Source organism: Theropithecus gelada, chromosome 1, assembly GCF_003255815.1.
Source record: "Theropithecus gelada isolate Dixy chromosome 1, Tgel_1.0, whole genome shotgun sequence".
Classification (NCBI taxonomy): domain Eukaryota; kingdom Metazoa; phylum Chordata; class Mammalia; order Primates; family Cercopithecidae; genus Theropithecus; species Theropithecus gelada.
In genome coordinates this window covers 105176758-105191723 of record NC_037668.1, presented here as the reverse complement: position 1 = coordinate 105191723, position 14966 = coordinate 105176758, and the positions used below count along the sequence as shown (strand labels likewise).

The window sequence follows — 14966 nt, the reverse complement described above, 5'->3', positions numbered from 1 at the left end:
TACATATACACAAGCTGTGTCTCTTCCAGATAGGCTTTAGTTCTATAATTACGGAAGATACTCAAGAAACAAAAACTTAACTAGTTCCCCATGTTCATCCTTTCACCACGTAAGAGACCCCAAGCCTCTGAATTGCAGCGCCCACCCACATTTTCCATTTATAGTTTATCCAATTTATCATCTTTTTGTGCCAGAATCCTTGTTCTTCCTACCACATCCAGCTTCATATTTTCAAAGAATTGGCAGCACTCTGCCAAAAAAAAAAAAAAAAAAAAGAAATAAGGGAATAGAGAAATAACTTTTAAAGCTTAAGGAGTCATGGGTTTTTCCTCCGCTCACCTTTCAAATTTTTTTCTTAAACGTTATACCTATTTTACAACCTCCAAACTGAAAACGCAGTTAAGGTCGATATCCTGGGTCTACCTTGTCCCAGCCGCTCCGGACTCTCGAGCTCCGCAAAAGCGCGGAGTCCTAAAGCCGGTCCAGGGGCCGCCTCGAAGAGGCGCGGATGGCGTCGCAAAAACCCGCTGGGCTACTTTACGGCACTGCCTCCGCCCCTTCAGGTGCGGGAAGTCTGAAGCCGGCAAACATGGCCGTCACCTACTCTCTCAGCCGGCCTGCGACTGCTTTGGTAGCGGTGTTGCTCTTGTCTTTCGGCAGCGTGGCCGCTAGTCATATCGAGGTAGGAGTCAGGCTTATTTGACCACAGAGCCCCGGGAGGCCGGCTGTGTCGTGACTGTGCGCTCTCCAGCAGATGTCCGATACACAGCAGCTGAGGGAAGCCTCCTGGAGTCAATCAGCCCCTGACCCTGGCTGGGTTTGAGGAGGGTGTCACTGGGCATGGGTTAGGACAGTGTTGGTCTGTTTCAGCGTTTTAAAAGGATGAATTAAAAGAGTCAAACGCTCGGAGACAGAGGAGGACCTGATCCTTTGCTCCTATATGTGTGCAGTTCTTAGCAGGTGAAATATGAGCAAGAGGCTGGTGAAATGTCAGTGTGCAGCAACTACTTTCCTGCTGCGCAACTGCAGCCCTCTGTTTTGATAGGAATCAGACGGAACTGGAGAGGTGAGAGCAATTTTAAGAATTCAGATCGTAGAATTTAGTGGTAATTAGAACATGGGATAAAGAGAAGTGTTTATTAAGACTCTCAAGTTTCTGGCTTAGGAGCAACATGTCTGGGTTAAGAAATGGAGGAGAAAACGGGTGCTCAGTTTTATGATGGGCTCTCCCAGCGTCCCATTTTTAAACGTGGACACAAGACATTCTGGTGCTCTATAATGCTTTTACTATCCACCGTAGTCTTATGATTCCTCAGTCCAGGTCTACAATCTAGATGTCTGGTATCTTTTTCAGGCCTGCATATCCAGCTGACTAAGAAGCCGGGATAGTCAGGAGACATTTGAAAATCTGTGTCCAAAGTTTTGTCTTCTGCTTAGCCTACCTACTCTTAAGAAGACACTGAAAAACTAAGCACCTCTTTTCTCCTTCGTTTCTCCACCCAGATATGCTGCTCCTAAGCTAGAAACCTGAGAGTCTTAATCTCTTTATCCCATATTTTAATTATCACTAAATTCTATGATCTGAATTCTTAAAATTGCCCTCACCTCTCCAGTTCCACTGACTTAATTCAGGCTGTGATCACTTCTTGTCTAAACTCTTGCGATTACTTTATCTTGTTTTCCATAGGCCTCCATACTCCCTCACTTTAGTGCTAGATTCGTCTCCATGAAATGTGAGTCTGATCAGGTTATTCTTCTGATAAAGTCTTTTAAATATTTCTCCGTTGCATACAGAATAAAGTCTAAACGTTATGACCTGGTTCTTGCCTACTTTTCCAGTGTTCCGTTTTGGAACCTCTTCTCCCCACCACCTGGGCACCTTGAGTTTAGACCAGTGGACTCCAAACTTTTTGAATACACACCCTATCAGTTAAAAAAAAGATATTGAGCGTGAACTTTGTATATATTTATGAATTACTGTTAATTTATATATTCGATATTTATATAGCATATTTTTTAGAGAACATAAATATGAGTAAATAGAAGTTCTATTTCCTTCCTTTATTCTGATTTTGACTGCTTCATCTTGGATACTATTACTGTTTTTTGTAGTTACATAATTGCTGTGCTTTTTCACATTATGATATTTTATACATCCTGTTTCCTCTGTTCATTTGCTAGGATACAGTGAAGTCATAACCTCTGTAGAAACTTTCCGTATCTCTTACCTTGCCTTTACTTTTGTAATTCGTACACTTGATACAGCACTCATTTACTATAACCCTTGTATACTTTGTACTATTATTCCATCATCTCTCAGTTAGATATAGGAGCAACAGTTCCCTAAATGTTTTTCTTTGAGTCATTGTTTTTTCCTTTCAATCTGTTCTCTAAATTGAAGCAGAGTAACTTTTAAAAATGCAATTCCGATCATGTCACCCAGGCACCTTAATGTTGCTCAAAAGATCACCTTAATGTTGCTCTAAATTCTTCACCATGAGCCACAAACAAAACCCTGCATATTTTTTGGGCCCTGACTACACTTCCAATTTTTTCTCTTTCTCTTTCAAACTTCTAGTTAGGTTTTCTTTTAGTTTCTCAAAACCTTTAAGCTTCTTCTCACATTAGAGCTGTCTCCCCTCTGTCTGGAATTGTGTTTCCTCTTTTCTTCATCTTTTGGATTTTAACCCAACAGTCACTTCTTTAGGAAAACTTTGCTGACCAGGTCAGGTCCCTCCGTTGTACTCTTCTTATATTGTATGTCTTTCCTTATCTGTTAAATGTATATCTATCCAATATCCAATATCCAGATAGATAGTAACCTATTTGAAGGCAATACTGTGGCTATTTTTGCCCAGCATTGTATTTGGAGCACTCAGGGCAGTGACTGGCATGTTACCCAATGAGTGTGATGAATTAATGAATGTTACATTGTAGTGTAAGTGTTTGCATGCTCCTCTTTATTGAACTCTGGATTCTTGAGAGAAAGCAGCATGTTTTTTAGTGATTTTTGTATCACTATATATTAATGGTACTCTTGATATCTGGGTGATACGGAAATTTAAAAATTTAAATTTCTGTGCCTGACTTATGTGGCACATAATAGGTGCTCCATTTACTGTATGTAGAATGAATAACTTTATAATGACTGTATTGTCTAGACAACCACAAAAAAGTTTTGCCATCTAAATTTTTTCACTAAGGTCTGAAAGAAGTAAGAACTTTGGGGGTGGAAGGCACATTAGAGACATGAGGATAGTCAAGTCTAAAGAGCTAAATGACTTACCCCAATTTCACAGCCAGTTGCGAGATAGGACCTGCATTTTAGCTTAGGTCTTTGAATTCCCAAATCAATGCTTAACCACTGTAGCGCATTGCTTTCTTTAACATCCAGGCAGCTGTTGAGTTTAGAGGTGGAAAAATACACACACACACACACACACAGACATGCCGTACACACTCTTTTTGTTCAGGTTATTATTCTATATTTATCATGTCAGTAATTTATCAGAAACAACGCTTAACAATAGAAAACCCATTATAGTTTCATTTAATGTGAAATACTGTGTTATTGCCTTGCTAAATTAAGTGTATTTTATCCTAGCCATAGTAATTTCAGAGATCACAGCTTTTTTCCGTCTCTGTTGGTAGTTAACATAAGATTTAACTTGCATTACTACAGCAAATCATATTCTGATGAAAATTGATATTCTTGAGGGTTACATGTCTATACACTCTAAAATCTGTTAATGGTATTTCACAAATCTCCAGTAACAGATACTTTACTTTCTGACCAATGTTGTATTCTCTTTAAGTGATGGTTCTCTTTTTATAATATATATTTTTTAATTGGCACAATAATTGTACATATTTATGGGGGATAGTGTGATATTTTGAGGCATGTATTCAATATGAAATAATCAGAGTAATTAGCATATCTGTCATCTCAAACCTTTATCATTTCTTTGTGTTGATAATATTCAAAATGTTAGAAAACAGTTCTAGCTATTTGAGAAAATATAAATTATTGTTTACTATAGTTATGCTAAAGTGCTATAGAAGGCTAGAACTTATTCCTGCTATCTGTAATTTTGTATCTGTTAACTAATGTCTCTCTGTACTCCCCCCGGCACCTTCATATTCTTCCCAGCCTCTAGTAACCACTATTCTCTATTTCCATGAGATCAAGTTTTTAAAAATTTCCATATCTGGGTGATACGGAAATTTAAAAATTTAAATTTCTGTGCCTGACTTATTTCACTTAATGTAATTTCCTCCAGGCTCATCCATGTACCTATTTATGATAGGATTTTATTCTTTTTATGGATGGATAATATTCCATTTTATATATACACGTGTGCACACGTGCACGCACACACACACACATACATTTGCTTTATCCATTCGTCTATTGATAGACACTCAGGTTGATGCTATATCTTGGCTATTGTGAATAGTGTTGCAATAAATATGGAGTGTAGATATCTCTGGCCTACTGGTTTCCTTTCCTTTGAATATATGCCCAGTAGTGGAATTGCTGGATCATATGGTAGTTCTATTTTTATTGTTTTGAGGAGCCTCCATACTGTTCACCATAGTGGCTGTACTAATTTACATTCCCACCAGCAGTGTATAAGAATTCCTTTTTGTCTACATCATAACTAGCATTTGTTATTTTGTGTCTTTTTGATGATAGCCCCTAAGATGATATCTCATTGTGGTTTTGGTTTGCATTTCCTTGGTGATTAGTGATATTGAGCATTTTTTCATATACTTGTGGGCCATTTGTATGTCTTTTGAGAAATATCTATTCAGATCCTTTGCTTATTTTTAATTGGATTATTATTATTGTTATTATTTTTTGCTGTTAACATAGGTTTGAGTTCCTTGCATATTTTGGATGTTAATCCCTTATTGGATGAATAGTTTGCAAATATTTCAGGATTGCTTTTCTATTTCTGTGAAGAATATCATTGGTATTTTGATAGAGATTGCATTGAACTGTAGATCACTTTAGGTGATATGATCATTTTAACAATACAATATTTATTCTTCCAATTCATGAGCATGGAAGCATTTTCATCTTTTTGTGTTCTCTTCATTTTCTCTCATCAATATGTTGTAGATTTCATTGTAGAGATTTTTCACTTCTTGGTTAAATTTATTCCTAGGTATTTAATTTTTCTGTAGTTATTGTAAATGGGATTGCCTTCCTGATTTTTCTTCAACTAGTTCATTATTGGTATATAGAAACGCCACTGATTTTTGTCTGTTGATTTTGTATCCTGCAAATTTACTGAATTAGTCTATCAGTTCTAAGAGATTTTTTTGTGGAGTGTTTAAGTTTTTCTATATATAAGATCATGTTGTTTGCAAACAAGGACAGTTTGACTTCCTCCTTTTCAATTGGGATGTCTTTTATTTCTGTCTCTTGTTTAGTTGCTCTGGCTAGAACTTCCAGCGATATGTTGAATAAGAGTGATGAGAGTGGGTATCCTTGTCTTGTTCTAGTTCTTACAGGGAAAGATTTCAACTTTTCCTTGTTCAGTGTGGTATTGGCTGATAGATGGCCTTTTTGTGTTTAGGTGTGTTCCTTCTATATCCACTTTGTTGAGAGTTTTTATTGTGAGGGGATATTGAATTTTATCAAATGCTCTTTCTGTGTCTACTGAGACAGTCATATGTTTTTTGTCCTTCGTTTTGTTGATGTGATACGTCATGTTTATTGATCTGCAATTAATACTACTCGATCGTGGTATATTATGTTTTTGTAGTGCTGTTGGATTCAGTTTGACTGTATTTTGTTGAAGATTTTCGCATCTATGTTCATCACAGGTATTGGCCTGTAGTTTCCTTTTTTTATTGTATGCTTGTTTTCTGGTTTTGTTATCAGGGTAATGCTGGCCTCATAAAACGAATTGGGAAGAATTACTTCTTTAATTTTTTTGGGATAGTTTGAGAAGAATTGGTGTTAGTTCTTTAAAAGTTTGGTAGAATTCGGCAGTGAAACCATCCCGTTCTGGGCTTTTCTTCGTTGAGGGACTTTTATTACTGCTTCAAGCTCGTTACTTAGTCTCAGTCCGTTCAGGTTTCTCTTTCTTCCTGGTTCAGTCTTGGTAGCTTGTATGTGTTCAGGAATTTATCCATTTCTTCTGGGTTTTCCAATGTATTGTGTATAGTTGTTTATAATAGTCTCTAGTGATTCTTTGTACTTCAGTCTCTAGTGATTCTTTGTACTACCCATTTGTAATACCTCCTTTTTTGTGTCTGAATATATTTATTTGGGTCTTCTCTCTTTTTTTCTTAGTTTGGCTAAAGGTTTGTTGATATTCTTTTTTTTAAAAAGCCAGCTTTTTGCTTCATTGACTTCTTTTGTATTTTTCAGATCTCTTTTGTTTATTTCTGCTCTGATCTGTATTATTTCTTTTCTTATTTTGTGTTTGGTCTGTTCTTCTCTAGTAACTTGAGATGTGTTATTAGGTTAAATCTTTGTACTTTTTGATGTGGGCGATTATTGCAATAAACCTACCTTTTAGTACTGTTTTGCCATATCTCTTAGGTTTTGGTGTGTTGTGTTTCTATTTTCATATATTAAAGGAAATTTTTAATTTCCTTATTAAATTTCTTCCTTGACCCATTGGTTGTTCAGGAGCATGTTGTTTAATTTCCATATATTTGAACATCTTCTAAAATTTGTTGTGTATTTTGATTTCTAGTGCTTTTCTATTGTAGTCAGAAGATATTTTTGATATAATTTTGATTTCTAAAATTCACTGAGGCTTGTTTTGCGGCCTACCATGTGGTCAGTCTATCCTGGAGAATGTTCCACATGCTAATGAGAAGAATGTGTACTCTGCCATTGTTGGAAGAAATGTTCTATAAATGTCTGTTAGTTCTGTTTGCCTGTAATCCCAGCACTTTGGGAGGCTGAGGTGGGCAGATCACTTGAGGTCAGGAGTTTGAGACCAGCCTGGCCAACATGGTGAAACCCTGTCTCTACCAAAAATACAAAAATTAGCCGGGTGTGGTGATGCACACCTGTAGTCCCAGCTCCTCGGGAGGCTGAGGCAGGAGAATCGTTTGAATTTAGGAGGTGGAAGTTGCTGTGAGGCAAGATTGCGCTACTGCACTCCAGCCTGGGTGACAGAGTGAGACTCCATCTCAAAAATAAAATAAATTCAGTGTTTCTTTGTTGATTTTCTGTCCAGATGATCTGTCCAATGGAGAGTGGAGTGCTGAAGTCCCCACCTAGTATTGTATTGTGATCTCTTCTCTCACTTTAGATCTAATAGTATTTGCTTTATACATCTGGGTGCTACAGTGTTGGGTGCATACATATTTATAATTGTATGCTCTCTTGCTGAATCGATTCCTTTATCATTGTATTGACCTTTGTCTCTTTTTTATAGTTTTTGACCTAAAGTCTGTTTTATCTGATCTAAGTACAGCTACTCCTGCTCCCTTTTGTTTTCCATTTGTGTGGAATGTCCTTTTTCATTCATTCACTTTGTCTATGCATGTTTATAGGTGAAGTGAGTTTCTTGTAGGCAGCATATATAATACTTGGGTCTTTACACTTGGTGTGTGCACTTGTGCACACAGGTACAGATGTGTGTACAAGTGGAAGTTTAAATTTATTCTCCCTGAAATTTTCTTGTTAGCTCAAAATTAAAGCTGTAAATGTTTTTCAGGCTATTAGTATGTTCCAGTCACTATTCCTACATTCTCTGCATCAGATAATATTATTACTGTTTTATAGATGGAGATTTGGAGGCACAGAAAAGTTAAGGAACTTTCCTGTTTATACACCTAGTAAGTAATAGAGCCCAGATTTGAACCTAGGCATTCTGACAGGTCTAGTAATTAATGTTTGGGAGCTGATCTGAGGTCAGTATGGCTTATATCCACTATTATTTTAATATATAATCAAAATAATATTCATTAGGTGTCAGGATGTGGTGTTAGAAAATTTTAGGGTCTTGAGATGGCAGATATAATTCTTACTTTAATAGATTGGTGAAATGGTCCCTGGCAGAATGCTAGAGGATGTACTCAATCAACTGTATTGATGAGTTCAGATAAAGTCCCTAGAACATAGTAAGAATGGATACTGAATGAAATTTTAACAGGAAGCGTATTAACTTATGTGTAGAATGAAGACGTGAAATAAGTCATTCACAATTATAAGACTGAATGGGAAATTAGAAGCATATGAAGACGACTTGTCTGTGTTTGAGATAAAATGTTTAAAAGCAATCAGGCCCCTCTTTCAATTATATCTCCCAGAAAAAAAAAAAGAAAAAAGAAACCTCAGCAATCTTTATGGGTGTTGTAGCACATTTGTCTGATCTTTAATTTTTAATATTGTGACCAATATTAAAGAATTAGTTGACATAATTGCAGAGATTTTAGAGAATCAACTGAGATGACTATTAAATGATTAAAGGATTAAAAAGATGTCTGTGAGAAGTTCAAAGAGTGAAAATTTTGTTTTTGTTGAGGATGTAAGGAGATTATATTGCACAAGCAATTCATGAGGATAAAAATTGTATGGCATTACTAAAAGTGAAATATTAATTTTCGGTTAAATTCCTGGCATATGCATTTTTACCTTGCCTTCTCACTGTAGAGAGTGATCACTTTAATAGAGGAATTATCAGAGTACAACCTAAAAGAAGATTTTGAAAGTTATAACTTTATAGTACAACCTTTATGTAATACCTTCTTACCATATTCTGAACCTATGAACCATGTGATTTCAGTTTTCCATAGGAGACTCTGGATTTGTTCAACGACAGTAAAGGCATTTGGACCATGGATTCATTCATTCACAAAATATTTATTAAAAACCTACTATATGCCGAGCTTACTTGGAATACATCATTGAATATAACTGATGAAAACCCCTGCCCTACTGAGGCTTACATTGTTTTGGGGAAAGACAGATGATTAATAATATACATAATAAATAAGTTAATTATATATATAATGTAAGAAGATGATAAACACAGTGGAAAAAATAAATCATAGTAAGAAAAATGGTGGGGTGAAGTTGCAGTTTTAAATAATAGCCTTGTTAAATGTTGAACAAGCAAATTGTATATTCTTAATTGAGCATATATTTCACTTTCTTAATAATTCTCAGGGTATGGGAAATAGAAAGATATGAGGTATATAGTATACTTCCATTTGAGTAATGCTAAATAATATTTTAAAGCAGAAACTCTTGCACATAAATCTTACAGTTCTCTAAAAGAGTGCTGTGATGTAGGATTGGCATTGCTTTCATTTTGCACATGAGGAAACTGAGTCTTCAGGAAGGTTAAGTATCTTAATCAAGGTTACTCTGTTTAATTGGTGTCTAAGCCAAGACTGAAACCCATTTCTCCAGATTTCCAGTTCAGGACATTTGCCCTTACAGTATCTTAAGCTGTAAGCTCTTTTGATTCTTTATGTAGTCCATAATGTCAAATACTGGAATCTTCATAAACTTACGTAAGATGATTGTTATTACAACTATAAAAACTACAGGAGTCTTAACTGTCCATTATCAGTCTTTATTCTGAGAAATTGTGGCTTTTTCTTCTATTTGTTTTGCTTTATTTAGGATCAAGCAGAACAGTTCTTTAGAAGTGGCCATACAAACAACTGGGCTGTTCTGGTAAGTACACTGTAAAAGTATACCTTTCTGTTCACATTAGATATGTATCTGAGAAATTTGTGCGAATCGTATTTTTGAAAATACAATTTATTTTTGTACATTTTATATCAGAAATTCTTTATTTTGATTTGGCTGTATTTTAAATTGACCACATCAACTATAATATTCTAGTAATATTCTTTGTCCTCTGTCAAGTGGTGATCTGAAAATAAATTTAAGAATAAATTAGGAATGCTATTGTTAAAGGAAGCATTTTATAAAAGGTAGAAATATTTTAATGCTGGAAACTACTAATTGCATCTCTTATCTACAGTATTAGTTTATAGATACTCTCTACTTATGTTTTTTAAAATTTTTTCAGTTGTTTTTTCTGCTTCTAAAAATAGTAAATGACCACTGTAGAAGTTCAAATTACACAGAAAAGTTTAAAGAAGGCAGACTAATTTTGTTATGTGAATTTCACCTCAATTAAAGAAGACAGGGAAAATGGCTTCAAGTCCCACATCCCAGAGTTAATATTTTGCTGAGCATTGTTCAAGCCCTTTCCCTCTTCATATATAAGCATAAAGATGTATAGATATATGATTTTATATAATTAGGATCATATTATACCTGCTATTTTGCAACCCTTTAGCATATCTTAGGGATCTTTTCCTGCCAGTAGGTATGGAGATAATCTTTTCCAAAAGCTGTATTTTCTTCCATTTTACGAATGTACTGTAACCTCCAGTTTATGGGCATTTAGAGTCTAAATTTTTCATTATTGTAAATAGGACTGTGTTGAACGTTCTTATACACATAACTCTGTGACTTGACTGATTTTCTCTTTAGAATAAATTCCTAAGTATAAGAATGTGAAGTCATGGAGCATGATTGCCTCCAGAAAGGCTGTGGCGCCTTTTCTAAATCCAAGTTAGCTATATATTCTTAATTTTTATCTTAACTTTTTGACTGCTGGTCAACAAATTAAATTTTGTTTTAATTTGCATTGTTTCGATTTTTAGTAAGGCCTGCTTATTGGCCTTTTTTTTTTTCTTCTGCCTTTTGCCCAACCTTAGTGTGAATTACCATCTTTAATTTTTCTGGATTCATAAATTTGTAGTTTTAATTCCCCAAATAGAATTCACATAATCAAATTTGTTTTTCCTATGGTTGGAAAATATTTGGATAATAGTTTCACTACTGGAGTTTCATTTAATGGCATTTATAGGATTAGGAAATATAATGTTTGACTTAATGAAAAAACATGTACAAGGGTTGGACTGGAAGATTAGGTTCAAAGAGGCAGGAAAAGAAGCTGATTTTGTGAAAAAGGGAGCAGAGAATGTACAGCATCTCAAAGCTAGTAATGCATGTTGGAAAAGGAAGAAAACTGGGGATTATAAATGGTAAGAATATAGTGGGAATATAAAGGAGATGGGTAGAGGAATTCAAATTAAAGTGCAGAATAAACATGCAAGACTATAACTATTGACGCCAAATGAATGTTTGAGGCTTTGTAAATTTATTGAGAATCATTTGATAAAAACATATATGAATTATCCATAGGTTCCTAGAAGTAAATAGGGTGATTACAGATTCTATACTTGTTTGTTTTAAATATAATAGCATTGTGATTAAATAGGACAGTGTAACATGGGTTCATGGCTCATTTTCTTGTTCTTCAAGAAGAAATCTCTTATATATGCTACCTTTCACAAAAAGTTTTTCTGAAGTTACTGAGGAAAGCCTGCTAAAGATAAGGAGAGAGGATTTCAATGCCTACTTAAAAGTAAGGAGAACCATCAGGAGCCAGACCATCATCTACCAATTTGACAGGATAAACTTTCTCTACAGGAGACTAGGATCCCCTCAGTGTTCAAAAGGGGATAACTGCCTATGTGCAGACCAGCAATTGCCAAAGGGCTTATCTTTTGGAACTAAAAGACTGTTAGCTTATACTGACACACACATGAAAGCCTTCCTTGCTCTGGGAATCCTCTAACCAAACCTCTCTTCAATTTCTGTAACCTGGGATTCAAGTAAAAAAAAAAAGATGAAAAAAAAAACATTACTGACCTTTGTATTACAACTGCAGTTTTCTTTTTTTGTCCAATATTTTACATATTAGTATAGTGAAACTTGAATAAATTATTCTTTATTTTTTAAAATTAAAAAGGGAGTTTTTGGAGATGAGGTCTTGCGCTGCCTCCCAGGCTGGAGTGCAGTGGCGTGATCATAGCTCACTGTAGCCCTGAACTCCTGGGCTCGAGTGATCCTCCGACGTCAGCCTCCCAAGTAGTTAGAACTACAACCACAAACCACCACTCCTTGCTAAATTTTACATTTTTTTTGTAGAGATGGGGGACTCGTTGTGTTGCTCAGGCCGTTCTTTAACTTCTAACCTCAAGTGATCCTTCCACCCTGGCCTCCCAGACTGCTAGGATTATAGGTGTGAGCTACTGTGTCCAGCCAGAATTTTATATTTTTGACATATGGAATTTTACATTTTTATGTAGTCAAAAATTTAGTCTTTTCCTGATTGGATTCTAAATTGAAAATTTAATTTAAAAAACCATGTAATTCCTTTCTATTTGGCAGGGGCAAGAACACTTACGCTATTCTCAAAATTGTCATTATACCTACTAAAGGCACAGGCATGTCATAGAAACCAGGATTGTGCTTGGTAGATGTATTACCAAGTGACCCTGATCTATATTTACCTACCTTAGAATGGGTTCTCAGCAACACTAACTTTTGAGGCATGGAATTACATTTTCCCAGCACCTTTAATATAATTCTTAGGAATTTTTTTAAACTATAAAACTTGGTTGGATTGTTTCTAATTATCTCTTTAGTTCAATAGCTTCTTTATAATGCACTCTCTTATATGCATTTATAACTGTTTTATATGTTATGTTTTATCCTGTGTCCTACATTTCTCACAACGAAGGAAGCAATCTGGAATGAAACAAATATTGTATAACCCTATGTAGCTAATTTTCTATTCTGTAAAGAAATTATGGGTATTGTCTTTGATTCTAAATAATTTAACTTTTTAGAAATAGAAATACTATTGAGTCACAGAAATTGTGATAACTAAGTTGGTTCAGTATTTGATTAAATTTCCCAAAGATATGCTTTCTCTTAAGCTGAGTGGTCTTTTAAAATCTAATACCAGTTATGAAAGACTTCTCTTTGGAGAGATTAGTTTTACTGAAAATTCTTTTTTTTCTTTTTTTTTTTCTTTTTTTGAGACAGAGTCTTGCTCTGTCACCAAGGCTGGAGTGCAGTGGTGCCATCTCTGCTCACTGCAACCTCCACCTCCCAGGTTCAAGCGATTCTCATGCCTCAGCCTCGCAAGTAGCTAGAACAAAGGTGCACGCCACCACACCCGGGTAATTTTTGTATTTTTAGTGGAGGTGGAGTTTTGCCATGTTGGCCAGGCTGGTTTCAAACTCCTGTGGGCCCAAGTGATCCGCCCACCTTGGCTTCCCAAAGTGTTGGTATTACAGGTGTGAGCCACTGTGCCTGGCCTTTACCGACAATTCTTTATGTTTGCTGTTTTAAAGCCTGAATTATGGCATCCTCTTTCTTTAGAGATCTCTGTATCCTACTTAAAGAAAAATACTCTGCAGCTCCATGGTTAGCTTTGATGCATAAAAATTGTATTTTTGTTTTAATACTTTAGGTGTGTACGTCCCGATTCTGGTTTAATTATCGACATGTTGCAAATACTCTTTCCGTTTATAGAAGTGTCAAGAGGCTAGGTATTCCTGACAGGTAAGAAGCCTCAATAAAGCTTAACTTTGAACTTCAGTGAAAATAACCCTTAGGTAATTGTTATTATATTTGTATTTTGTGTTACTTTTGAAAAAGGCAAAAAAAAATCTGATTTGAAGTTTTTTTGTTGTTGTCATTAGAACATACTACCAAGTATAAATTAAATGTTACTTACGACCATAATGACAAATTGTATAAAAGAACAAATGCTAAGGTAAAAAGATTGGAGAAAATATAATTATTTAATGTAATGTATTTAATTAGTAAATGACTCAGTCAGGGTTTCTAATAGCAGATAACGGAGGGCAATTCTGATTGATTCAAGCAGAAAAGGGATTCATTGAAAGCATATTGTTTACCTTGCCAAATTAGTGAGAAGGTTGTATCCTTTAATAGCCAGGAACAAGGAAGCCTAGATATCAGAAGAGGCAGAGCTAAAAATCATAACTTAAAACAGTCTGGTGACAATAATGGAGCTGCAAATTGCTGAAGCCTAGACTCAGCCACTGCATAGCTGCTACACTTAATGTTGCTATTGCCTCCTGCTGCCAAAATTCGAATTTTGCTGTTCCAACTTCTTACTGTCTGTCTTATAGTGGTCTTGGTGGAAATGTTGTATTGGTAAAGTCCAGGTTCAGCACCCATGTCTGTGCTGCAGGGTGACTGGAAGAGCTAGTATATGGCATTGTTAGCCTCTATATAGGAAGGTGGGCTTTGCCTTATATGAAGACTCATAAAGTGGGAATTTTCCTACTTGTAGGGCATGGAGTTCAGGTAATAGGCAATATACCCACACCTTCACTCAGAGCACGTCTTCTACATTGTTTTGTCCATGATAGGTTTGTTTTTCCTACTACCAGAGCAGCTATAGCAAGAAACTGCAGTCAATTCAGTTATTTAGGTTTGATTTATTTAGTACCAGTGAGTCAGTGTGTTAGATATGACTTTGAAATCTGGCTTTAGTGATGAATTTTCTTAAAGTCACTTTACCATACTAAGCTTGTTTCTCATTTGTTACATGGTAATAATAGTTCCTTCTTTCAGGATTCAGCACTTGCAGTAAAAACAAATAGAGATATGCATAAAGTGCTGCAGGAACAGAAAGGAAGCAGTGAATGACTCAGGAAACAAAGTTATATTACAGTCTTTGTCAATAGATCATTTCAGTCTGAGTAACTGACAAAACTATAATTTCCATATTTCATCTGGAAATCATGGCAACTAGATAATATTACTATTTTAAAATTATATTAAGTCTGAGAAGGAGGTTGATTTGTTATATCAAGTGTATAGATATAATTCTTGTCATTTGTCAATTGGTTTTTCTCAAATAGGCCTATGTAGTTAGCTTTTGGTCTTTAACTGCTCTTGCGTCTATGCTGGATATACTCTTCTAGAGAATCACTACGCGTGGCTTGGCAATAGGTTTTTTTTTTGGTAAATTAATCTTTATTCTATGAGTCAATCATTAAGATACGTTTAAATGATTTAAGTTAGATTTGGAGGGAGTTTTTAGGAATAGACAATAGCAACAGGATGTATT

At 35.4% G+C, this 14966-nt stretch overlaps 1 protein-coding gene across 1 annotated transcript in view; it reads left to right on the top strand.

Annotated features, from left to right (window-relative positions):
- The first annotated feature begins 550 nt into the window (after positions 1-550).
- Positions 551-14966, top strand: part of PIGK (phosphatidylinositol glycan anchor biosynthesis class K) — a 117086-nt gene continuing 102670 nt past the window's right edge. The window contains exons 1-3 of the mRNA XM_025402396.1: positions 551-682; positions 9608-9661; positions 13332-13423. Coding sequence (XP_025258181.1) covers positions 590-682; positions 9608-9661; positions 13332-13423 — 239 coding nt within the window. The 5' untranslated portion in view covers positions 551-589. The remainder of the gene's footprint in view (positions 683-9607; positions 9662-13331; positions 13424-14966) is intronic.